Raw genomic sequence first — 26,796 nt, forward strand, 5'->3', positions numbered from 1 at the left:
AATGGAGTTGTTACGTGAGGCCCTGAACTTGATTGACCAGGGTGGGGAAAACCCCACTGGAGACACCAAGTCTGTAAAAAGACCGGACAACAAAGGAACCACACCAGGTGCATATTTTTTTAGGATGAGGTGTTAAGATGAGAAATCAACTTGAGCCTTGCAGACTCAGTGTGCAAATAGGAAAACAGACGAGTCCATTATTGCAGTCAATCAACCAAGGGGACCCCAAAACAATGTATCGATGCAAACACATTATCATAACCGCAGTGGCGGGAGGATCAGTCAAAACCTAGATATAAATATGCGAGCTTGAAGCAGTTCAGCAGAAGACAGAAGGAGGACAGGAACAGATGGGAGAAGCAGCACACAGAAGTAGTAGAAGGACATGTGTACAGATGGACACAGGTCAAAAGAATGAACAGACGGAGGAACATGTAGTACGGAACCGTACACGAAAGGAACAGCACTGCAGAGAATGGCCAGAAGTACCACCAACCGGTCACGGAACCAATGACCACAAACCTACAATAGCTACAGCCAGGAAGGTTGATTGTATGTTTTCAATCGATTTCTCTCAGAAATCTAGTCCTGTAGTTTTAGTCAGTTTTTGTGCGTAATAAAATTTCGACACTGGGTTAAGCCTAAATTTTGTGCCACATGTTGTCCTTTCCCACTATAAATTCCGAGGTCTAAGAATCAGAGTAGAGTGAAAAACAAACACCCTACACCATGCAAGTGCAGGAGATGCAACACTTGCCCTTTTACGTCCTTCCTTCCCACTATCCAGGGCCCCAAATACTCCTTCCAGGTGAAACAGCGATTTACTTCTTGTACTTTTAATTTAGTATACTGTATTCGCTGCTCACGATATTGTCTCCTCTACACTGAGGATACCAAGTGTAGATTGGGTGACCGCTTTGCGGAGCATCTCCATTCAGTCCACAAGTGTTGACCCCTGAGCTTCTGGTCGCCGGTCGCTTTAATTCTCCACTCCATTCCCACTCTGATTTCTCCATCCTCGGTCTCCTACACTGTTCCAACGAAGCTCAACGCAAGCTCGAGGAACAGCAAGTCATCTATTGTTTAGGCACTTTACAACCTTCTGAACGCAACATCGAGTTCAACAATTTCAGAGCATGGCCGCTGCCAATCTTTGGCTCCATTTCCACCCTCTCCCCCCCACCTCCAAGCCTGTTTCTTTCTTTTTCCTGGTCTCTAATGGCAGCTGGTCATTATCCCGCCATTCACACTCTATCTTAACTAATGTTTTTGTAACTCCTGGCATTACCATTTTAATTTGACCCATCATCCCTTTTGTCTCTCTAATCTCTCATGTCTTCCACCCCATCACAGACCTTCCCTTTTGTTCTTTCTTCTCCCCACCCCCCCCCCACCCCCTTTCAGTGCTTGTTAAGAATCTGTTCTTTCCGAACACATTCCAGTTATGACGAAGGGTCATCGACCCAAAATGTTAACTCTGCTTTCTCTCCACAGATGCTGCCTCACCCGCTGAGACTTCCAGCATTTTCTGTTTTTATTCCAGATTCCAGCAACCATAGTATTTTGCTTTTGTACAATCTGTAACCTCATGGCCCAGCATATCCCTCATTCTACCATTACTATCAAGCCAGGGGACCAACCCTGGTTCAATGAGGAGTGCAGAAGAGCATGCCAGGACCAACACCAGTGCCTAAAAATTAGGTACCAATCTCACTGAAACATACAAGATTCTGAAGGGGATTGACAGGATAGACGCTGAGAGATTGTTTCCACTGGGTGGAGTATCTCAAACGAAGGGGCTTAGTCTCAGTATAAGGGGTAGACCATTTAAGACTGAGATGAGGAGGAATTTCTTCACTCAGAGGGTGGTGAATCTTTGGAATTCTCTGCCACAGAGGGCTGTGGATGCTGAGTCTTTGAGTATATGCTGTGATAGATTGATTTTTGGACTCCAGGGGAATCAAAGGATATGGAAATCAACTGGAAAGTAGAGTTGAGGAGGATAATCAACCATGATCATATTGAATGGCAGAGCAGGCTCGAGGGCCCATTATGGCCTACTCTTACTCCTAATTCTTATGTTCAAATGTAATTTTGGGAAGCTGCAATACAGCAGCGAAAGCAGCATGCCAGAAACAGAGCTAAGCAATCCCATAATAAACGGATCAGATCAAAGTTCTGCAATCCTGCCACATTCAATCGTGAATGTGGTGGAAAATTAAACAACTAATGGGAGGCGGCGGCTCCATGAACATCCCCATCCTCAATGACGGCAGAACCCAGCACACAAGTGCAAAAGACAAAGCTGAAGCATTTGCAACCACCTTCCGCCATAAGTGCCGCGTGGATGATCCATATCTGCCGTCTCCCGAGGTCCCCACCACACAGAAGCCAGTCTTCAGCCAATTCAATTCACTCCATGTGATATCAAGAAGCTGCTGAGTGCACTAGATACAGCAAAGTCTATGAGCCCTGACAATATCCTGGCTGTCGTGTTGAAGACTTGTGCTCCACAACTAGTCGTACCTGTAGCCAAGCTGTTAAGAGTACAGTTACAACACTGGCATCTATCTGACAATTTGGAAAACTGCCCAGGTATGTCCTCTCCACAAAAAGTAGGACAGGTCCAATCCTGCCAATTACCTCCCCATCAGTGTACTCTGAATCATCAGCAAAGTGATGGAAGGTGTCTTCGACAGTGCTATCAAGCGACACTTACTCGCCAATAACCTACCCACCGATGCTCAGTTTGGGTTCCGCCAGGACCACTCGGCTCCAGATCTCATTCCTTGGTCCAAACATGGACAAAAGAGCTGAATTCCAGGGGTGAGGTGAGTGACTGCCCTTGACATCAAGGCAACATTTGACTGAGTGTCTCATCAAGGAGCCCTAGTAAAATTGAAGTCAACAGGAATCAGGGGGAAAACTCTCAATTGGCTGAAGTCATACTTAGCACAAAGGAAGATGGCTATGGTTGTTGGAGGTCAATCAAGACATTGCTGCAGGAGTCCCTCGGGGCAATGTCCTCGGCCCAACCATCTTCAGCTGCTTCACAAAGTAGACTAAGCCTATATTCTCTAATGTTTAGAAGAATGAGAGGTGATCTCATTGAAACATACAAAATTCTTACAGGGCTCGACAGGATAGATGCAAGGAGGATGTTTTAACTGGCTGGAACCAGGGGTCACAGTCTCAGAATAAAGGGTCGGCCATTTAGGACTGAGATGAGGAGAAATTTCTTCACTCAGAGGTTGGTGAATCTTTGGAATTCTCTACCCAAGACGGCGGTGATAGAATTTTGGATATTAAGGGAATCAAGGGATATGGGGATAGTGCAATTGAGGTAGAAGGTTAGCCATGATCTTATCTAGGAGCCGAATGGCTTACTCCTACTCTTATTTCTTATGTTCTTATCAATGACCTTTGCTCCATCTTAAGATCAGAAGTGGGGATGTTCGTTGATTATTGCACAGTATTCAGTTCCATTCGCAACGCCTCAGAAAAATGAATCTTTGGAAGCAGTCCATGCCCGCATGCAACAAGACATGAATAACATTCAGGCTTGGGCTGATAAGTGGCAAGTAACATTCGCCCCACACAAATGCCAGGCAATGACCATCTCCAACAAGCGAGGGTCTAACCACCTACATTACCATTGCCAAATCCTCCACCATCAACATCCTGGGGGTCACCATTAACCAGAAACTTAACTGGACCAGCCATATAAATACTGTGGCAACAAGAGCAGATTAAAGGCTGGGTATTCTGCGGCTCTCACCTCCCGACTCCCCAAAGCCTTTCCACTATGTACAAGTCAGGAGTGTGATGGAATACTCTCCTCTTGCCTGGATGAGTGCAGCTCCAACAGCACTCAAGATGTACTGCAGCAACTCGCCACGGTTTCTTTGGCAGCACCTCCAAACTCGCGACCTCTACCACCTAGAAGGACAAGGGCAGCAGGTGCATGGGAGCACCATCATCTGCAAGATACACATCATCCTGACTTGGAAATATATTGCTGTTCCTTCATCATCACAAGGTCAAAATTGTGGAACTCCCTCCCTAACAGCACTGTGGGAGTACCTTCACCACAAGGACTGCAACGGTTCAAGAGGTCAGCTCACCACCACCTTCTCAAGGGAGATTGGAGATGGGCAATAAATGCTGACCTTACCAGCGATGCCCACATCCCGGAACGAATAAAACAAAGTTATCTTACGGCTGTACAGAGCTCTGGTTAGACCACAACTGGATACATTGGCCTTGGAAGGATTACAACGCAAATTCACCAGAATGATATTGGGGCTAAAAGGGTTCAATTATGAGGAAGGTTGTATACTCTAGGCTTGTACTCCCTTGAATATAAAATATTAAATTGAAGTGTTTATGATGATTAAAGGATCTGAGAAGGTAGATAGAATCTATTTCCTCTGGTGGGAGAGCCCAGAACAAGGGAGCACAACCTTAAAATTAAAGCTAGGCTGCTATGGGGTGATGCCAGAAAAAACTTCTGCACACAATGGGTCATGTAAATCTGGAAATCTCCCCCAAAATGTTGCTGAGGCTAGGTCAATTGTAAATCTCAAAACTGAGATTGCTAGATTTTTTCGAGCCAAGGGTATTAAGGGTTACAGAACCAAGGCAGGTAAATGGAGTTAAGATACAGATCAGCCATGATCGTGTTGATTAGCAAAACAGGCTCGAGGGGCTGAATGGCCTACTCCTGTTCTTATATTCCTAGATATTCTTATGATTCTCAGGAATGTCTGTGCAACTGATACTCTTTTTGAAAAACAACAATGGAAACTTGAGGTTCGGATAAACTTTGAGCAAGATCAGTTCCTGAAACAAGTAGCATTCAAACAAAAAAAGATACAAATTAACTGTTCTATCCACATGCTAAATAAAGGAAAACAAAAAAAAAGAGAAAATGCTGGAAATATACAGTAGGTGTGTCACTGTTTATGAAAAGAAAGGTTAATGTTCCGGGCTGAACCCCTCTTCAGATAGGCCGGTTGTATTCATGAGCCCCGTGATTACACAGTTTAAAACCAAATACAAGTCTCACAAAGGGATAGTCTGAGGAACAACAATACTTACTTTCCACGCACACTTCATGAACTAAGACAGGATTGCATTTTCGTCATTTTTTTGATCATTTACCAGCCATTTACCAGAGGTAAATTCATCAATACCACCATGTTTACCACCCACAAAAATATCACCCATTTTACTTTGAGTATTGCACAATCAAAAATAAGAACAAATTACAGTCAGCCCTATCACCGGTCATATTTGATGAAAATAGTGGCCTTGAGTGAAAGTAGTATTTCCGTGGTAAAAAAAAAGCGCAATTTTTAAATGGCACCGAAATACCATCGGAAAACCAGTGATGAAAATCCAGCCTACTATTTCTGCACCACTATACCCAAGAAATGAAACAGGCAGAAACCAACATAGGAAAGTGAGCCTCATCTAACAATAATTTCATTTACAATAAATTTGATCATCTTCTGGATTTATGATGATTTAAAAACACCAAAGTGTTTCTACTTATTCTTGTGAGCTTTCTCTGGAGACTAGCAGTATTGTTACATCTAACTGCTGGAATCCCAGTTCCTCCAAATGCCATGATGTCAAATGGAAACTCTAGAGGTCACTGTGCCTGATCGGACAGTTCAACTAGGTAAGAAGGTCTTTCCTGTACAGGATCTTGATGGGCCAGTCTTTGCTGAATCAGGAAATCCAAGAACCAGATCTTTTTCAGTCCTTCCCGCTCATAAAAGGGATAGACATTTCCACTTCATACAACATAAATGATCTGTGCTATGAGGGAAAACAGGATAAACCTGCAAGACCCAGATCACGCAGGGTCACTCTGTCGTTGAGCTACAGTACGCGGACGACGCCTGCGTCTGCGCACAGAGAGTCTGAACTCTCCAGGACATAGTCGACATATTTACTGAGATGTACGAAAGTATGGGCCTTACGCTAAACATCCGTAAGACAAAGGTCCTCCACCAGCCTGTCCTCACCGCGCAGCACTGCCCCCCCAGTCATCAAGATCCATGGCGCCGCCCTGGACAACGTGGACGATTTCCCATATCTCGGGAGCCTCTTATCAACAAGAGCAGACATTGATGACGAGAGTCAACACCTTCTCCAATGCGCCAGTGCAGCCTTCGGCTGCCTGAGGGGAAAAAAAGTGTTTGAAGACCAGGCACTCAAAACTGCCACCAAGCTCATGGTCTACAGGGCTGTAGTAATACCCGCCCCTCCTGTATGGCTCAGAGACATGCACCATGTACAATCGACACCTCAAGTCACTGGAGAAATACCACCAATGATGTCTCCGCGAGATCCTACAAATACCCTGGGAGGACAGGCGCACCAACATTAGTGCCCTCGACCAGGCCAACATCCCCAGCATTGAAGCACTGACCACGCTTGATCAGCTCCGCTGGGCAGGCCACATCGTTCGCATGCCAGACACGAGATTCCCAAAGCAAGCGCTCTACTCGGAACTCCTTCACGGCAAACAAGCCAAAGGTGGGCAGAGGAAATGTTACAAGGATACCCTCAAAGCCTCCCTGATAAAGTGTAACATCCCCACTGACACCTGGGAGTCCCTGGCCAAAGACCACCCTAAGTGGAGAAAGTGCATCGGGGAGGGCGCTGAGCATCTCGAGTCTCATCGCCAAGAGCATGCAGAAATCTAGCGCAGGCAGCGGAAAGAACATGTGGCAAACCAGTCCCACCCACCCCTTCCCTCAACGACTATCTGTCCCACCTGTGACGGGGACTGTGGTTCTCGTATTGGACTGTTAAGTCACCCAAGAACTCATTTTAAGAGTGGAAGCAAATCTTCCTCGATTCCAAAGGACTGCCTATGATGATGATGAGTGATGCTACAAGTGTGACCTCAGAGTTGAGGATTCCATTTTTATGGCAGAAACTTGCCTTGTAGAGCTAAGCCATACATTTTGCACCAGTAAAATATCTATATATGGCATCAAAGAAAGTAGCTGGTGGAGCTAAGAACCACTTCTAATGGTCATTTCCAAGGCTTCTTCAGAGGCAAGCAGCAGACAGCCAACATTGGCAGAGTTGATCACTGTTGTGTATGCAATAACTGTTAGACTGAGTACTGTTTAACTCCAAGAGGTATGACTTTGGCTCTGCTTTCTTAAGGCCCAAAGTGACTAATATACAAAATGGCTGGCCTTTTATACTTGGGCTGCACACACGTGCGTGCAGCCCAATGGCCTCCAAGAGGTGATCCCAAAAGTACATACATGACAGAACCCACAACACAGTCTTTTACAAATTGAGACGGTCCGGTGTTTTACGCTCCTGGATTGACCGTCTCAGTTCAGCTCCAGCCTTGGGCGAGTGTTCAGAGTCTGTTGTGACTGGTGGCTGGGTGGCTGACCTGGTGGGAGGTGGCAATGGCCATGTGAGGGATTGAACGTCCATTTTCATTGCACGGGTCAGTGATTGAAAGTCCCGATTCACTGACGGCCACAGAGTCCTCTGATGACCGGGGGTAGGTCGATTGGTCGCCGATCTCGATCTCCTCCGACTGTTCCGACTGTTCCGACTGTTCCGACTGTTCCGACTGTTCCGACTGTTCCGACTGTTCCGGTTCGTCTGTGTGCCGCAGCTTTGTCTGATCCATATGTTTCCTGCATGTTTGCCCATTTTTGAGCTCAACAATAAATACTCTGTTGCCCTCCTTGGCCCCGACAGTACCAGCGATCCACTTGGGACCCTGACCATAATTCAGAACATATACAGGATCATTTACAGAAATATCACGTGACATAGCTGCGCGATCGTGATACCCTTGCTGACTTTGTCTTCGATATTCAACATGATTATTCAAGTCAGGGTGTACAAGAGATAGCTTGGTCTTCTTTAGTTCAGCAGGAGACCCCGGTAAGCGTGTGTGGTCTTGTCCTGCAACTAAGCAGTACGCATGACAGGCAGGTCTGCAGTGACCCTTGGGTTATTCGCTTCATACTCTGCTTTATGATTTGGACAGCACGTTCTGCTTGCCCATTGGATGCAGGTTTGAACGGTGCTGACCTTACATGTTTGATACCATTGAGTTTCATGAACTCTTGAAACTCCTGACTGAAGCTTAATCCATTGTCGCTAACAACGATGTCAGGCAGACCATGTTTCGCGAACATGACACTGAGATTCTCAATGGTAGCTGTGGATGTACTGGATAACAATATACACTCTATCCACTTCGAATATGCATCCACCACAACTAAAAACATCTTCCCCAGGAAGGGACCTGCAAAGTCTATGGATCCTGGACCATGGGTTGGACGGCCACGACCACAGACTCAGTGGCAATTCCGCTGGTGCTTTGCTGAGCTACATGCAAGTGTTGCACTGATGCACACCTGATTCCAGCTCAGAGTCAATTCCCGGCCACCATACATGAGACCTGGCAATGGCTTTCATAATTACAATGCCGGGATGTGTGCTATGTAGCTCACGTACAAATTTTTCTCTCCTTTTCTTGGGCATAACAACACGATTGCCCCACAATATACAATCTGACTGAATAGACAGTTCGTCTTTGCGACGAATGTAAGGTCTAGTCTCCTCGCACATTTGCTTGGGTATGGCAGACCAATCACCTTTGAGGATAAAATCGTGTCCTGGCTGGTCCAGGTCTTAACTTGTTGAGCCATGACAGGGGTTCCTTCACTCTCAAAAGCATCCATAACTAACAATAGGTCCGCTGGTTGTGGTCTTTCCACCTCCGGTGTGGGCAACGGCAGACGGCTCAAAGCATCGGCACAATTCTCGGTACCAGGTCTATGGCGAATGACAATCATAAGCAGATAATGTCAGCGTCCACCTCTGGATGTGGGATGAAGCATTGGTATTGATAACTTTGTTTTCAGAGAAGAGTGAAATGAGCGGTTTGTGATCCGTCTCCAGTTCAAACTGAAGACCAAACAGGTACCGATGCATCTTTTTAACCCCATACACACAGGCTAGGGCTTCTTTCTCTACCATGCTGTAGGCTTTAGACAAACTTTTTGAAGCATACATGACTGGTTGAAGTTTACTCGGCTCATTAGCTTGTTGGAGTACGCAACCAATTCCATATGATGAAACATCACAGGCCAATACTAAATGTTTACATGGGTCATAATGTACCAGCAGCTTGTTAGAGCAAAGAAGATTAGTGGCTTTCTCAAAAGCTATGTCTTGAGACGCACCCCACGCCCAGTTGTCGCCTTTTCTTAGCAGCATGTGTAGCGGTTCTAATAAGGTGCTCAATTTAGGTAGGAAGTTACCGAAGTAGTTGAATAGACCCAGGAACGAACGCAGCTCTGTCACATTCTGCGGTTTGGGTGCATTCTTGATGGCCTTGGTTTTTGCATCCGTGGGCCTGATGCAGTCAGCAGCAATTTTTCTCCCGAGGAATTCGACCTCTGGTGCTATGAAGATGCACTTCGAGCGTTTTAGTCTGAGTCCCACTTTGTCCAGACAATGTAGAACCTCTTCCAGGTTGTTCAGATGTTCCTCGGAGTCACGACCCATGATCAGGATATCATCTTGGAACACGACAGTTCTGGGAACGGACTTCAGTAGACTCTCCATGTTCCTCTGAAATATTGCTGCAGCCAAGTGAATTCCAAAAGGGCACCTGTGATAAATAAACAGTCCTTTATGCGTGTTAATGCACGCAAATCTCTTCGATGTCTCAACCAGCTTCTGTGTCATGTAGGCCAACATTAAATCCAGTTTGGTGAACGACTTCCCCCCGCCGGCTGGCGTTGCAAACAAGTCATCAGCCTTCAATAACGGGTACTGATCCTGTTTTGAAATCCTGTTGATCGTAGCCTTGTAGTCTCCACAGATTCTAACTGTGCCATCGCTTTTCAGCACAGGAACAATGGGGCTGGCCCATTCATTAAATTCAACCGGTGATATGATCCCTTCACGCTGGAGTCTGTCAAGTGCGATTTCGACCTTCTCCCTCATCATATACGGAACTGCCCGAGCATTATGATGGACGGGTCTTGCATCCGAGTCCACGTGGACCTGCACCTTGGCTCCCATGAAGTTGCCGATGCCTGGTTCGAACAGCGAGGGGAACTTGCTCAGTACTTGGACACATGTATCTTTCTCCGACGACAACGCCTTGATGTCGTTCCAATCGCATCTGATTTTTTCAAGCCAGTTCCTGCCGAACAGTGTTGGGCCATTGCCTGGGACAATCCATAGCAGTAACTCGTGAACCGCACCATCATACGACACTTTAATTGTGGCACTGCCAATCACCGTTGAGTTCTTTGGTGTACGTGCGCAACTTGGTATTGACTGGACTCAGCATGGGCCTCACAGCCTTAGTACCTCACAGCTTGTCGAATGCCCTCTGACTCATTATCGATTGACTTGCCCCCATGTCCAGTTCCATCTATACCGGCACCCCATTAAATTTCACGTTGATCATTATTGGTTTGCTCTTAGTTAGGAATGAGTATTGTCCATACACTTCCTCCTCTGGTATCTCGGATTGCATATCCGGATCCACGCTAGTCTGACCATCATCCTCCAAGTGGTGTGTCGCAGCACGCTTACTCATCTGCGGACACTTGCGCTGGAAATGCCCCACACTCAGACAGCCTTTGCAACTATATTGCTTGAATCGGCACTGCTGGTGCCAGTGATTTCCCCCACAACGCCAACATGGAAAAATCGGATGCATTCCCACTGGCGGACTTTGGGCAGCCACAGGTTTCGCGTACGCAGTCGGGTAGGCACTGCCATGTGCCGCTCTGCTGAACCAATCATATTTACAGTACTTGCCCAGTTTCGATTTTTCACTGATATCTGCTTTAGACTTCTTTCTGTAGTCTTGCATGACTGAGCGATCGTGATAGCCCTGTTCAAATCCAACGTCTCCACTGCCAGTAGTTTACACATCTCCTGGTTGATCCCGATTACAAAGAACTCCCGTAGCATGTCTGACAACACAGCCCCGAACTTACAAGGTCCCACTAGACGTCTCAGGTCAGCAACGAATTCCGCCGTATTCTGGTTCTCTGATCGAATGTGCGTGTAAAATCTGTATCTCGAGATGATGATGCCTTCGTCTGGCTTAAGGTGGTCCTGTACCAGTGTACACAATTCTTCATACATCTTCTCCGTTGGACTCACAGGCAGGAGTAGATTCTTTATCAGACCGTAAATTTTTGGACCGCAAACCGTGAGGAACACCGCCCAGCGCCGATCTGCGTCGTCGACCTCCTCCATTTTGTTGGCCATGAAGAACTGGCTCAAACAGCTCACAAAGTCTGCCCAATCTTCTCCTTCCACAAATCGCTCCAACAATCCAATTGTGCTCATTTTTGCATGCAAAGGTTCTTGTTGCCTTGTCGCCAAATGTTGTGTATGCAATAACTGTTAGACTGAGTACTGTTTAACTCCAAGAGGTATGACCTTGGCTCTGCTTTCTTAAGGCCCACTACTAATATACAAAATGGCTGGCCTTTTATACTTGGGCTGCACACATGTGCGTGCAGCCCAATGGCTCCAACAGTGACACCATCTAGTGGCTAGTGATCCCAAAAGTACATACATGACAATCACCATTTTCTGACTACAACTTTGAGAAAAGTCCATGACTTCTGAAAACCTTCCACCCCACAATGTAATTGCTAACCTTGGCACATTGCAGGATCACATCTACAAGAAGCAGTTCTGCAATATTAACAGGGTGTGAGAATCTCAATATGGGAACAATAGCTCTGAACAGTTATTCACCTGTATTCATTTCTCGATCCCTGGAAATAGTTGCCCGAATCTGGAAATGTATTTTCATAATACCCTGATCTTCTGTCTGTTTGTGTCTGAACATTTCTGGAAAGGAATAATCCATAGTTCAAATACTTTGCAATGCCCTTTAATTGCAGAGACCAATGGCATGTGTACTACTAAAGAGTTAGAAACTGTTTTGTTACTGTGCATTTATATTTGATGTTTGCAACTGACAATAACAATGATGTCCATGGCAAACTGAACTATATAACAAAGCAGCATTGTAGGATTTGGCCAGTGCCATCAGTGTGTGTATGGGCTGGAAGGAGTTTTTGACTTTTAAAATGGATCTGCATCCTTTTAAAATGGATTTGGACTTTAAAAAGCTGTCTGTCCTTTGGGTTGCCATGGAACCAGTATCAGCAAATGCTGACGCCATGAAAGGCAAAGGCCTTTTCATTTGGAACTTTGTGTGATTTGTGGAAAAACACTTTGTCCATGGAGCCGGGATAACTGGATGGACAATGAGGTTTGCAGGCCAAATCTAACACCTCTGGACTCTTTCAATGAAGGAGCAGTCAAGAACTCAACAGTTAGCATTTCGAGTAATGCTCATTTACAGAATTGGCTACCATTGTGTTCATCGAGATGACCAATCCAGGTCAGACGCATCACAGAAAGACCAACTAGCATCTCTGCAACGATGGTAGCCAGGAATCTCCCAGCCAGTTTTGTGCATTATACGGTGTATAAAGATGCTGAACTTTGGGGGATTCAGGGTTTACTTTCCTCCACCATCTGGAACGGGGTTCCCCACGTGACTACATGTCCGTCAACTCTCCAGGAACGCCCGAAGTGATTGCCTCGCCATACCACCTGAACGCAACTCTCTAGGCCTCATCGCATGCCTCTGAGAGGCACGGTTTTGTCTTTAGAGCCGAATGGACCCAGGACCACGTGAATAAACGACAAGGGATGTGGAAATTATATCCAGCATACACCTGTGGAAATCCCCAAGACCGCTAGCATGTTTAGCTGCTGAGGAACAGCAAGTGTCCAAGATGCAGGCTAACACATGTGTGAGTGAGGAGGCTTCCAAGTGTGGGTTCTGACCAAACCGGGAGAGGGCTTTAGTTAGAAGGGTTTCCATTATCTAGGCTTAGATTCTGGGAAGGGGGTTGGTTCGGCGTAACCGACAGGGTGGGTATTTATTTAGTCTTAAGGTTTTAAGCAAGTGTCCACAGTCACCTACTCTTTAAGCCGTAAGCGAGGGGATTAGGGGTTGTCGTTTTGAGAGTAGAATAAAAGGAATCAATCTTTGACCAACTTGACCTGTTTCGTTTTGTCTGAATCAATTATAATCTATCCAAAGTAACTCCTCGTGTCCGAACTTGGGGGTTGTGGGGCTTGTAGTTTGCGGTATAATTCGAAAGACCAACCGGGCGGCATCCGCTCACGACCGGGTTTCACAGTAATCTAGCTGGGGACGCTGCGTATCAGGCATAGAAGACCGATCTGACTTTGGTCTCTCTCTCTCGCTCTGCGTGGGATTACCCGCTAATCGATGGGCTCGGCAGGAACTATTGGCAAAAACTCCTGCCGTCCAAAGGGAAACAACCCGAACCGGGGAGTTTTAAAGCACGGGTCAACTCAAGGGAGAGTCATAGACACAAAGGGCACACAAAACACCCTACAGCATTTGCACCACTGTAGGCAAAACATATCACCAAAGCAGACAATTTCAACCCATGCCACAGCATAAATGTGAAGCTGTTTACAAGTGGTAATAGTTACGGTCTTTGACTTGTGCTGGACTGAGCAACTGTGGCACTCCTTTCATGTAGGCCGACATAACCATTTAGGAATAGTTGTTGTTTGCAAGTTTAAATCCGTGCGTGCCCAAGTGCAGTTGCTTTCAGGTGTATCATGACTGCTGTCAATTGGCCAGTTTCTACAGTTTTATGAAATGGTTCTCCAATAAGAATGCAGGTTTAGAGAGGATTTGGATAACAGAACTGCTCAATAAACTTGGATAATTTCCTGTGAACCAGCTAGTTGCTTCATATATCTAACCGAGTGAATGCAGCAGTGGACAATCACAATGCAGGAATGGAATTAACAGATTTTACAAATGTGGTTTAAATAGCAGTGTTCCATCAGCAATTGAGTAAGCCTCAAGAGAATATATTTACCAAGCATCAAAATAATTTAAACAGAACTAGTTAGGTGGACATTTCATATGGTCATGAAAATTATCTACATTAAAACCATCAACTTTTTCTATTTTTGCCTAGTCTACAACAATGCTTCATCAATATTATTACCTTCTCTGACCAATCTCAGGATCATCAGATCTACGATATCTATCCTCTTCTTGTCGCTTTTTATTCAACAATTCCTCATAAGCCTCCATGGACGTATATGCATCGTTCCTAGAATAGGCTGGTTCGTGTAATGGCGGACCAGATCTTATGTGAGCTGCACCCTGAAATCTGGTGTCATCTGAAGGATCAATATTCTCCTTATAATACTGGTTATAATTTTGAAAGAAATCAGTTAGTACCCAAATAAACACTCAACTTGTAAAAATTAAAAAGCATATTACAAATATTTAAAGTATTAGCATTATGTATTTATTTACACTAGGATACAAATAATAGTGATACATAGGAAATCATTTCATAACACTTTACAAATGTTAATGTTAACACAATCCAAATGGCCAGTAATAGAAATTGTCAGACAACAATTGTGAGAAAGCAAGTTATGAGGAGGACACAAAGAATCTGCCAAGGGATATAGACAAGCTAAGTGAGTGGCCAAATATTTGGCAGATGGAGTATAATGTGGGAAAGTGTGAGGTTATCTACCTTGGCAGGAAAAATAAAAAAGCAAATTATTATTTAAATGGAGAGATTACAAAATGCTGCAGTACAGAGTGACGTGGGTGTCCTTGTGCATGGAACACAAAACGTTAGTATACAGATACATCAAGTAATCAGGAAGTCAAATGGAATGTTGGTTTTTATTGCAAGGGGAAGTCCTGCTACAACTGTACAGGGTATTTGTGAGACCACACTTAGAGTACGGTGTACAGTTTTGACCTCCTTATTTAAGGAGGGATATACTTGCATTGGAGGTTGTTCAGAGAAGGTTCACTCGGTTGATTCCCGAGATGAAGGGTGTTGACTTATGAAGAAAGGTTGAGCAGGTTGGGCTTATACTCATTGGTGTTAAGAAGAATGAGAGGTGATCTTATTGAAGCATATAAGATACTGAGGGGGCCCAACAAGGTAAATGCAGAGAGGATGTTTCCACTCGTGAGGGAATCTAGAACTAGGGGGCCTAGTTTAAGAATAAGGGGTCGTCCATTTAGAACTGAGATGAGGAGGAATTTCTTCCTTCAGAGAAAATCTGTGGAATTCTCTGTCCTAGAGAACGATGAAGGCTGGGTCATTGAATATATTTAAGGTGGAGATAAGACAGATTTTTGAACGATCAGGAAGTGAAGGGGTATGGGGAGCAGGCAAGGAAGTGGAGCTGAGCCCAAGATCAGATCAGCCATGATCTTATTAAATGGCGGAGCAGGTTCAGGGGGCTAAATGGCCTACTCCTGCTCCTATTTCTTATGTTCTTAGCACATGAAGGAGAAAGGAATAGGATATGTTGATAGGGTAAAATGAAGGAAGCAGAAGAGGCTTCTATGGAGCATCAACACCAGCATAGACCTGTTGGGCCAAATGGCCTGTTTCTGTGCTGTAAATATTATGTAATTACTATGTATTTAAAAGTTCATTGCCCAAATATGCCAGAGAGTAGTGGCAAATGGTTGTTTTACAGACTGAAGGGAAGTATACAGTGGTAACCCCAGGGGCCAGTATTACGACCACTGCTCCTTTTGATATATATTAATGACCTGGAATGGGGTATACAGGGCATAATTTCAAAGTTTACAGGGGAGGTGCAACGAGACCTGGGTGTCATGGTACATCAGTCATTGAAGGTTGGCATGCAGGTACAGCAGGCGGTTAAGAAAGCAAATGGCATGTTGGCCTTCATAGTGAGGGGATTTGAGTACAGGGGCAGGGAGGTGTTACTACAGTTGTACAGGGCCTTGGTGAGGCCACACCTGGAGTATTGTGTACAGTTTTGGTCTCCTAACTTGAGGAAGGACGTTCTTGCTATTGAGGGAGTGCAGCGAAGGTTCACCAGACTGATTCCCGGGATGGCGGGACTGACTTATCAAGAAAGACTGGATCATCAAGAAAGACTGGATCAACTGGCTTGTATTCACTGGAGTTCAGAAGAATGAGAAGAGATCTCATAGAAACGTTTAAAATTCTGACGGGTTTAGACAGGTTAGATGCAGGAAGAATGTTTCCAATGTTGGGGAAGTCCAGAACCAGGGGACACAGTCTAAGGGTGAGGGGTAAGCCATTTAGGACCGAGATGAAGAGAAACTTCTTCACCCAGAGAGTGGTGAACCTGTGGAATTCTCTACCACAGAAAGTTGTTGAGGCCAATTCACTAAATATATTCAAGAATGAGTTACATGTAGTCCTTACTACTAGGGGGATCAAGGGGTATGGCGAGAAAGCAGGAATGGGGTACTGAAGTTGCATGTTCAGCCATGAACTCATTGAATGGCGGTGCAGGCTCGAAGGACCGAATGGCCTACTCCTGCACCTATTTTCTATGTTTCTGTGACCTGGAAGTCAGAAATGTCGTAAACACTGAGAAGGATAGCAGCAGATTTCAGGAGAACATAGACATATTGGTGAACTGGGCAGATAAAATTTAATGCAGAGAAGTGTGAAGCAATGCATTTTGGAAGAATGGCGAAAGGCAATATAAACTAAATGGTACATTTTTTTAAAGAGAGTACAGGAACAGAGTCCTGGGGGTTTACATGCACAAATCTTTGAAGGTGGCAGGACAAGTAGAAAAGGCTATTAAAAAAGCATACGGGACCCTGGGTTTTATAAATAGAGGCTTAAAGTACAAAAAAGTGAGGAAGTTATGCTAAGCCTTTATAGATCACTGGTTAGGCCTCAGCTGGAGGTTTTGTTAAAGTTGTTCATGGGATATGGGCATCACTGACAAGGCCATAATTTATTACCCATCCCTAATTGCCCTAGGTGGTAGAAGTCGGAGGTTTGGGAGGTGCTGCCGAAGAAGCCATGACGAATTGCTGCAGTGCATCTTGTAGATGGTACACACTGCAGCCACAATATGCTGGTGATGGAGGGAGTGAATTTTTAAGGTGGTGGATGGGGTGCCAATCAAGCTGGCTGCTTTGTCCTGGATGGTGTTGAGCTTCTTCAGGTGTTGTTGGAGCTGCACTCATCCAGGCAAGTGGAGAGTATAACATCACACTTGTGACTTATAGGTGGTGGAAAGGCTTTGGGAAATCAGGAGGTGAAATACTTGCAGTAGAATACCCAGCCTCTGACCTGCTCTTGTAGCCACAGAATGTATGTGGTTGGTCCGGTTAGGTTTCTAGCCAATGGTGGTCCCCAGGATGTTGATGGTGGGGGATTTGGCGATGGTAATCACGTTGAATGTCATGGGGAGGTAGTTAATAGACTCTCTTGTTGGGGATGATTATTGCCAGGTACTTGTGTGGCATGAATATTCCTTGCCACTTAGCTCAAGCCTGAATGCTGTCCAGCTCTTGCTGCATGTGGGCACAGACTGCTTCATTATCTGAGGTGACGCAAATTCAACTGAACACACCGCAATCATCAGCAAACATCCCCACTTCTGACCTTATGTTGGAGGAAAAGTCATTGATGAAGCAGCTGATGATGACTGGGCCTAGGACACAACCTGAGGAACTCCTGCAGCAATGTCCTGGAGCCGAGATGATTGGCCTCCAACAACCACATCCATTTGCCTTTGTACTAGATATGACTCCAGCCAATGATGTGTTTTCCCCCTGATTCGCATTGACTTCAATTTTACTAGGGCTCCTTGATACCACACTCGTTCAAATGCTGCCTTAATGTCAAGGGCAGTTACTCTCACCTCACCTCTGGAATTTGTTTCTTTTGATAATGTTTGGACCAAGGCTGTAATGAGGTCTGGTGCCAAGTGGTCCTGGTGGAATCTATAGAGCATCGTTGAGCAGGTTATTGGTAAGTGCTGCTTGATAGCACTGTCAACAACACCTTTCATCACTTTGCTGTATTGTGTTCAATTTAGGATGTTCGGATTTACTAGTATGGTACCAGAAGTTAGGAATTTCAGTTATGTGGAGAGATTTGAGAAGCTGAGGTTTTTCTCTTTAGAGCAAAGGTCATGGAGAGATGTTCAAAATTTTGAGGGGTTTTGAGAGAGTACATTGGTAGAAACTGTTTCCACTGGCAGGAGAGTCAGTAATCACAGAGCACAGATTTATGGTAATTGGGAAAACAACCAGAGGGGAGATGGAATTTTTTTTTGTTAAACGCAACAAGTTATGATAACCCGCAATGCACTGCCTGAAAGGGTGGTGGAAGTAGATTCAATACAGGCCGTCTTTGCCTGCGCTGAGGAAGGTAGGTAGGAGAGGTCAGTCGGGTTTTCGGGGGTCAGGCGGGCGGGGCAGAGGCAGGGGAGTCCGGATTTCGGAACATTTTCCAGTTTGCAGACGACCCCGCCATGGATCGGCCCGGTGTCTGGATTCCGGAACTCCGGATTTTGGACGTCGTACCTGTAGTGCCTTTCAAAGGGGAATTGAATAAATATTTGGAAAGGAAACATTTGCAGGGCTATGGGAAAGAGCAGGGTAGTGGGGCTAATTGGATAGCTCTATCAAAGAGCCGGCACAGGCACAATGGGCCAAAGTGTCTCTTTCTGTGCTGTATGGGTCTATATATTTTTAAAACATATTTTTAATAGGAAACCATAAACCATATTTGTTGATTTGATATTACCGGGCTGGAATTTGCAGTGGCTAATAACGGCGAACTAACAGCGTTTGCCGTTATTACTCCTTTGAAACTGACCGCAACTTCAGGATGTAGCACATGCCCATCTAAACACGGAAATCCTGAAGTTGTGGTTAGTCATTCACTGATCCAACATTGGCTGCACTATGGCCCACACCCAACCCCACCTCCCTGAGACGGCAATCAGTGTAATCAGTGAAACTGACAAAAATGTAGGATTTTCCGCAGTAAGATCACTGTTAAATATCCCATTAAATGTTAAGCCTTGTTGGATTAGTTGTAACTGGGGTTTTAATGGCGTATTAACTGCTAAACAAATGTTATGGCCCTAAAAATCTAATTTTAATTTTGTGGAGTGTCAAATTTCTCCATTATGATAAAAATTACAAGAAGAAACTTTAAAATAAAATTTTAAAAGTTTGTTCTACCTTATCCCCCATGAGAGCCCCAATCTTTGTTTTGCTCTCTAACATTTTTTTTTAAAGTCTGGATAAAAGCAGCTTCTTATTTCCTGGTTCCGTCTGAGAATTCTGCAACATGATTGGCTGGTTAGGTAGCTTGTTGACGTCACAACAAGTTGCACTAGGGAATTCCCACTACACTGCACTGCACTGCACTGAAATCACTTATGCGTCGAAAAAGGCAAACTTCTCGCCACAGGGATCAGAAAATCTCTGTGGGCAGCTTTCTTCGGGCAAATTCCAGGCCAATGTTACTTCTTGGCAGATTATCATGATTATTTTCTGATCACTCCAGAAAAAACAGTCACCTTGGGTATCCACCTGCCATTTCTTCTTAATTGCTCATATTTGTCTTGCTCCCTAAGAAATTGATTGTACTCCTGGTTTCTTTCATTTCTCAGTCTGTCCTGAAATAACATTCAAACCATGTATTACTACATCAGTTAATTGAGAGAGATGAATGACAAGCAGCATAGTTGGCAAAACACTGCAGATTCACAATCAGCATTTCAAGGTCAATGGGGAAGTGAGTGAGGTATTAGGGTGTATAACTACGACGGTTCAATATAATTTTGGAAATTAGGATACTTATAAAAGGATTTGGTATGGATGCATTTAGACTATGGTTGCCAGTTTTAGCCCTCTGGCATGGCAGGATATATTGAAGCCCATGTGCAGGTCCACAGTGAGGCAATCAGAATGATACCTAGTCTTAGAGCTCTTAGCTATCAGAATAGACTCAAGGAACTGCGGGTTTTCCATTGGAGAAGTGTAAAAATCGAGGAGATATGTTTGAGGTTATTGAAATGATTAAATTAATATTCTATTTGGTTGAATAGATTATTTGAGATAGATAGGGAAGGGAATACTGAAGAATATCAGTATAAAACACAAAACAAAAGAAAAAAGTTAGATTAGATGATGGAAAGTATTTCTTGTCAGTCATCAACCTCTAGAATGCATCAACAAAAAAGCAATTTCCTGGCCTAAGGTTTTTATCTGGCTATTTTGCTACTCCCAGGAGATTGCATTGACTGGAGGAGGGAGTGGAGAAGATTTGATGGTGCATGTAGGATGTACCATGTCTGAATCATAGAATCACTGAAGTTTACAGCACGGATGGAGGCCATTTCGGCCCATCGTGTCCGTGCCAGCCAACAAGAGGCTATCCAGCCTAATCCAACTTGCCAGCTCTAGGTCTGTAACCCTACAGATTACGGTACTTCAAGTGCACATCCAAGTACTTTTCAAATGTGATGAGAATTTCTGCCTCTACCACCCTTTCAGGCAGAGTGTTCCAGACCCCCATAACCCTCTGCGTGAAGAAACTTCCCCTCAAATCCCCTCTAAACCTTCCACCAATTACTTCAAATTTATGTCCCCTGGTTGTTGACCCCTCTGCTAAGGGGAAATAGGCCATTTCTCTCCACTATATCTAGGCCCCTCATAATTTTATACACCTCAATGAGGTCTCCCTTCAACCTCCTCTGTTCAAGGAAAACAAATTCATCTGTTCTCATAGCTAAGATTCTCCACTCCCAGCAACATCCTCGTAAATCTCCTCTGTAACCTCTCCAGTGCAATCACGTCCTTCCTCTAATGTGCTGACCAGAACTGCACGCAGTACTCCAGCTGTGGCCTAACCAGTGTTTTATACAGTTCAAGCATTACCCCCCTGCTCTTGTATTCTATGCCTCGGCTAATAAAGGCTAGCATTCCGTATGCCTTCTTAACTATCTTATCTACCTGGCCTGCTACCTTCAGGGATCTGTGGACATGCACTCCAAGGTTCCTTTGTTCCTCTACACTTCAGTGTCCTACCATTTAATGTGTATTCCCTTTCCTTGTTAGCCCTCCCCAAATGCATTACCTCACACTTCTCTGGATTAAATTCCATTTGCCACTGTTCTGCCCACCTGATTGATATCTTCCTGCAGTCCACAGCTTTCTTCTTCATTATCAACTATACACCCAATTTTAGTATCATCTGCAAACTTCTTAATCATACCCCCTATATTCAAGTCTAGATCATTGATGTACATCACAAAAAGCAAGGGACCTAGTACTGAACCCTGCAGAACCCCACTGGAAACAGCCTTCCAGTCACAAAAACACCCATCAACCATTACCCTTTGCTTCCTGCCTCTGAGCCAATTTTGGATCCAAATTGCCACTTTGCCCTGGATCCCATGGGCTTTTACTTTCGTGACCAGTCTGCCACGTGGGACCTTATCAAAAGCTTTGCGAAAATCCATATACACTACATGATACGCTTTGCCCTCATCGACCCGCCTGGTTACCTCTTCGAAAAATTAAATTAAGTTAGTCAGACACGATCTTCCCTTAACCCATCATCATAGGCAGTCCCTTGAAACGAGGATGACTTGCTTCCACACCAACAAAGGATGAGTTCACAGGTGTTTCAATGAAGGACCTAATATTCCAGGTGCTGAACTATATTCTGAAGGGTGGAAGATGCCGGTGCGTGGATTTTTTTAATGTGTGGTGACCATTGCTCACCAGCCACCCCATGGGCTTGACAGAGCTAGGTCTTGGTCCAGTGGCAAGGGTTATCCAAGATGACTGGAGACCTGCTCTGCTGCACGGACCTAGTGCGCACACATATCGCAGTGTGGGCTGGTCCGTGCTGCCCCTGGGCCCCTCGCCCCAAACTCACGCCTCTCCTGGGCCCCAATCACATCCCTCCACAGTCTCTCACTGCTCCTTTGCCCCGATCTCGCCACTCCTGCTGTGTCTGTCCACGCTCCAATCGCCGACTTGGACCTTGATGACATCACTCTTCGCTGCCGTTGCAGCTCGTGCTGCTTGCTGAAGTAATATGCCTCCACGCTACTCCCAGGCACCGCACCTCCGCTCCTTTTGTGTGTTCCCTTAACAAATCTGTGCCGTCTGTCCTTGATTAATCTGTGCCTTTCTAAATGAAGATTTATCCTGTCCTTGAGGATTTTTTCCCAATAATTTTGGCACCACTGAGGTTAGGCTGACTGGCCTGTAATTACTCGGTCTATCCCTTTCTCCCTTCTTAAACAAAGGTACCACACCTGAAGCCAGAGAGGATTGGAAAATGATGGTCAAAGTCTTTGCTATTTTGTCTTTTGCTTCGCTAAACAGCCTGGGATACATTTCATCCGGGCCTAGGGACTTATCCACTTTCAAAGTTGCTAAACCCTTTAATACCTCCTCTCTCACTATGTTTATGTCATCTAATATTTCACGTCTTCCTCCTCGAAAGCAGTGTCTGCATCGCCCCTCTCTCTTGTGAAAACAGACGCGAAGCATTCATTAAGAACCATACCCACATCTTCCGCCTCCACATACAGATTATCCCCATGGTTTCTAATAGGCCCTACCCTTTCTTTAGTTATCCTCTTGCTCTTAATATATTTATAAAACATCTTTTGCTTTTCCTTGTCAAGAATTTTCATGCTCTTGCTTTGCTTTCCTAATATCCTTTTTAATTTCACCCCTGGACTTTCTATACTCCTTTAGAGATTCTGCAGTATTTAGCCCTCAGTATCCGTCATAAGGCTCTCTTTTTTTTTTTTCTTTATCCTCCCCTGTCAGTCCCTTGACATTCAGGGGGCTCTAGATTTGTTAGTCCCACCCTTTTTCTTTAAGGGCACATATTTGGTCTGAACCCGCCGGATCTCCTCCTTGAATTCCTCCCACTGCTCTGACACTGATTTACCTTCAAGTAGCTGATTCCAGTCCACTATGGCCAAATCACCTCTCAGCTTCGCAAAGTTGGCTTTTCCCCAATTTAGAACTTTTATTCCTGGTCTATCCTTGTCCTTTTCCATAACTACCTTAAATCTAACTGAATTATGGTCACTAGCACCTAAATGTTCTCCCATTGATACCCCTTCCACCTGCCCAGCTTCATTCCCTAAAACTAAATCCAGAACCGCCCCCATCCTTGTCAGGCTTGGCTAAAAAAGTTCTCTTGAATGCCTTTTAGGAATTCCGCATCCTCTATACCCTTCACACTAAATTTTGTCCCAGTTATTATTATGATAGTTGAAATCCCCTACTATTACTGCACTATAGTCTTTGCACTTCAGAAATTTGCCTACATATTTGCTCTTCTATCTCCCTCTCACTGTTTGGGAGTCTATAGTGCACACCCAGCAGTGTGATCGCCTCTTTTTTGTTTTTCAGTTCAACCCATATGGCCTCATTTGACAATCCCTCTAACATATCATTCCTCCTCACAGCTGTAATAGTTTCTTTAATCAATACCGCAACCACCCCTCCCTTTTTACCCCCCTCTATATCCCATCTGAAGATCCTGTAGCCAGGATCCTGCGCCTCTTTTAGCTATGTCTCCTTAATAGCTAGATCATACTCCCAAATGTCTATCTGTGCACTCAGCTCATCTGCCTTATTCACTATACTCCTTGCATTGAAGTATATACCATGTAGTACAGCCAGACCGCATTGTTGACTACTTTCTAGCCCTTGTTTCCTCTGTACTTCAAATTCAATTTCTACATTTTTGCTTTCTGGATGTGCTAGGGTTGATAGACCAATTTATATTTTACTTTTTCATAAGTTTGCACCTTGGAAATTAATTGTGTTTCCCCCAAATGCATTAAATCTGTACTAAAAAAGGAAATTCTGCTGTCTGGTTAAGCCTCTTTATAGGATAGTTAACAAAGCATTAGTTGTGGGAAGCTTCATGAACTCTGGCCCTGGGCAGTTGAAAAAGAACTGAAGGTCTCAGGAGGGAAATATTATTGGATATATTTCAAATACAAAATTCATCTGATTGGCAAGCTGACGTTCTATAAGAAAATGTATTTTTAGTACTATATGCCCTGAGATTACTTGCAAAACAAGGTGAAGAGGAAAAGATTTTCAAAAAGTATTTTGTGATTTCATTTCTTTCTTGATAATCATTTTATTGGTAGCTATTTACTGATGGGTAGTTTTCATACCTCATTGGTATTTACCTATTGGTTAGTGTTCAGTTTTGGTTTGATCCAACACTCAGCTCAGCAAAAAGAGAGATTCCATAAACATACGAAATATTCTATGATCCTAAACCTCATATGTGCTGTCTCTCAAACTGTATGTCCAGGATTAAAAATTAGCCTATAATTGTTCTATTAACCACTTGGAATCTTACCACATTCCCTTAGCTTTTTTATGTCATCAAACCAAAGCATTCAGGGTAAAATCATGTCAGATTTATTTAAAGGTTGAATAATGAATAGAAGCACTCAGATGTAACAAGGTGTATAACACTCAAAAATAAATATAGAATTAATGCACAAGTTAAAGTGTCCTTTTTAGACTATATTTCTTGCACAGCTTAAACAGCAACAGGACTTTTTAAATTTAAAAAAGTATTTTGTACCCCTTTACACCACAATTTCCATGGTTGGCACAAATTTCCAGTCTATCAGTTTGCCAATCCCTGGAGAGAACTAAAGCAATTGCAGCATTAAATTGACAAACCATGCAAAAGCCTCAGAAGTCAGAGCTGTCAATTATCCTTTATCAATTACGCAATGCGAGGAAATATTGCACGTCATGCTAATAAGCAAGTATTCATAAATGGTTCCACTTTCTCATCTCTGCTAATGTTTTGCCATCTATAACTTAATTAGCATTTATAACAAAGACCCTGTAGCTTGACTAATTTCAATGTCAACCAACTTGGCCTGGTCCTATAGAGACCTCATTTCCTGTTCGCCATTTTGAAATTTGGGTAATGGAAGACAGCTTCCATATTATCTCTAGCTACTTCAAAATATCATGAAATAAAAACAGAAATGTCCCATTGGTCACAGGAGGAAAAACTCTGTTGTTGCTACTGCCACAATAAATTCAGTTGTGATTTGCTGCTGTTTACTGTGCGAGAGATTTAAGCCAAACAGATGCAAGTGTGAAATATACTTCGCATGTGACAAAATGGGAGATTCCGAAGTGTGACTTTGAGATGCAACACACTCGCAGCAGCCACAAGACATATTAAATATATAAATCTATTTGCAGTCGCAGATCTCCATAGTGTTTCTCATAATTAAGTCACAACATACTCATCAGGGAGCGAGTATATCATGTAACATACAATATGTTAAAAGGAGAATTGTGCAGCTTGGCTTGTACTGCATTATTTACGTAAATAAAGACTTACATTTATATAGCGCTTTTCATGACCACCGGACGTCGGAAAGCACTTTACAGCCTCTTGGAGTACTTTTGGAGTGCAGTCACTGTTGTAATATGGGAAACGTGGCAGCCAATTTGCGCACAGCAAGCTCCCACAAACACCAATACAACAATGACCAGATAATCTGTTTTTGTTATGTTGATTGAGAGATAAATATTGGCCAAGTCACCCGGGATAACTTCCCTACTCTTCTTCGATATAGTGCCTTGGGATCTTTTACGCCCACCTGAGAGCGCAGATGGGGCCTCAGTTTAATATCTCATCCGAAAGACGGCACCTTGGACAGTGCACCACTGCACTGGAGCATCAGCCTAGATTGGGACTTGAACCCACAACCTCCTGACTCAGAGGCGAGTGAGCTACCCATTGAGCCACTGCTGACGTATGTAAGCATTTTGTGGAATAAATTTGAAATACATTTCTTTCAGGTTCATCAGTGCGCAATTGGAGGGTATTTATTGTCGCTAGAGCAACTCTTCAGTGAATTGGCAACTGTTTGTAAATTTCCAGCTCCTCAACAAATTCAGGAGATACCAACAGGAAATAATATTTTAAGAAAATCTATTTCAGTAACAAAAAATGTGACAGAAATTTGCATGTGTCAATGTATGATGTCTGAATTTAAAACACACATTAAAAACATCAGCGCTTTGGCTAGAGATTAGATTTATCTTCGTGGATGTTGAAGCCAAGCTCCTAGAATACATGCGTACCAATCAGATGTTTGTGATGTTGGCTGGCACTTATAGTTACCCCACTCTCGTGTATATATTGAAGTAAGTTTTCTCCAACCTACAAGAATGTTCCCTGCTGCAGGAGCGGTCTGTCTCATTTGTTATTGCCCGCCTCATTTGCTACTGTTTATTTCATCTAATTGAAGGGTCTTAAATATAAGATAGTCACGAATATCTAATAGAGAATTCAGGAGAAACTCTTTACCCAGAGAGTGGTTAGAATATGGAACTTGCTACCACATGGAGTAGTTGAGGCAAATACCATAGATGCATTTAAGGGGAAGCTCGATAAGTACATGAGGCAGAAAGGCATAGAAGGTTATGCCGATAGGATTAGATAAAATAAGAGTGGGAGGAGGTTCATGTGGTGTATTATACCAGCATAGACCAGTTGGGCCAAATAACTTGTTCCTGTGCTATAAATTCTATGTAATGTACATGGTTCAAACTGGATAACTAGGAATAATAAGAATGCAAATTTTCAATAAGATTCTTAGAACAGTTAAGTACTTAAAATAGTTTTACATAGTTAGGATGTGAAATATGCTGGATAGATGTGGTAAGACAAGATCCCAACCTTGAAAAAGCATCAGCCATATTCAAGAACTTGGCCAGATAGGGAATTCTGAAGGAATGACCGAGAACACAAAGATTGGAAACTTAAATACCATTGT

The 26,796-nt window shown here is 43.9% G+C and overlaps 1 protein-coding gene across 4 annotated transcripts in view; it reads right to left on the minus strand.

The window, feature by feature from the left end:
• LOC139274688 (centrosome and spindle pole-associated protein 1) overlaps positions 1-26,796 on the minus strand; it is a 355,670-nt gene that overhangs the window by 264,406 nt on the left and 64,468 nt on the right. For 2 of the 4 annotated variants that reach the window (XM_070891368.1, XM_070891373.1), the window contains exons 6-8: positions 19,498-19,596; positions 14,121-14,326; positions 11,803-11,898 (exon numbers count right to left, since the gene is read on the minus strand). In XM_070891368.1, coding sequence (XP_070747469.1) covers positions 11,803-11,898; positions 14,121-14,326; positions 19,498-19,596 — 401 coding nt within the window. Of the gene's footprint in view, positions 1-11,802; positions 11,899-14,120; positions 14,327-17,249; positions 17,395-19,497; positions 19,597-26,796 lie in introns of those variants that run through there. The other 2 variants (XM_070891389.1, XM_070891381.1) reach the window with 2 other exon arrangements.

The sequence above is a fragment of the Pristiophorus japonicus genome, chromosome 1 (genome assembly GCF_044704955.1).
Source record: "Pristiophorus japonicus isolate sPriJap1 chromosome 1, sPriJap1.hap1, whole genome shotgun sequence".
Taxonomy (NCBI): Eukaryota; Metazoa; Chordata; class Chondrichthyes; family Pristiophoridae; genus Pristiophorus; species Pristiophorus japonicus.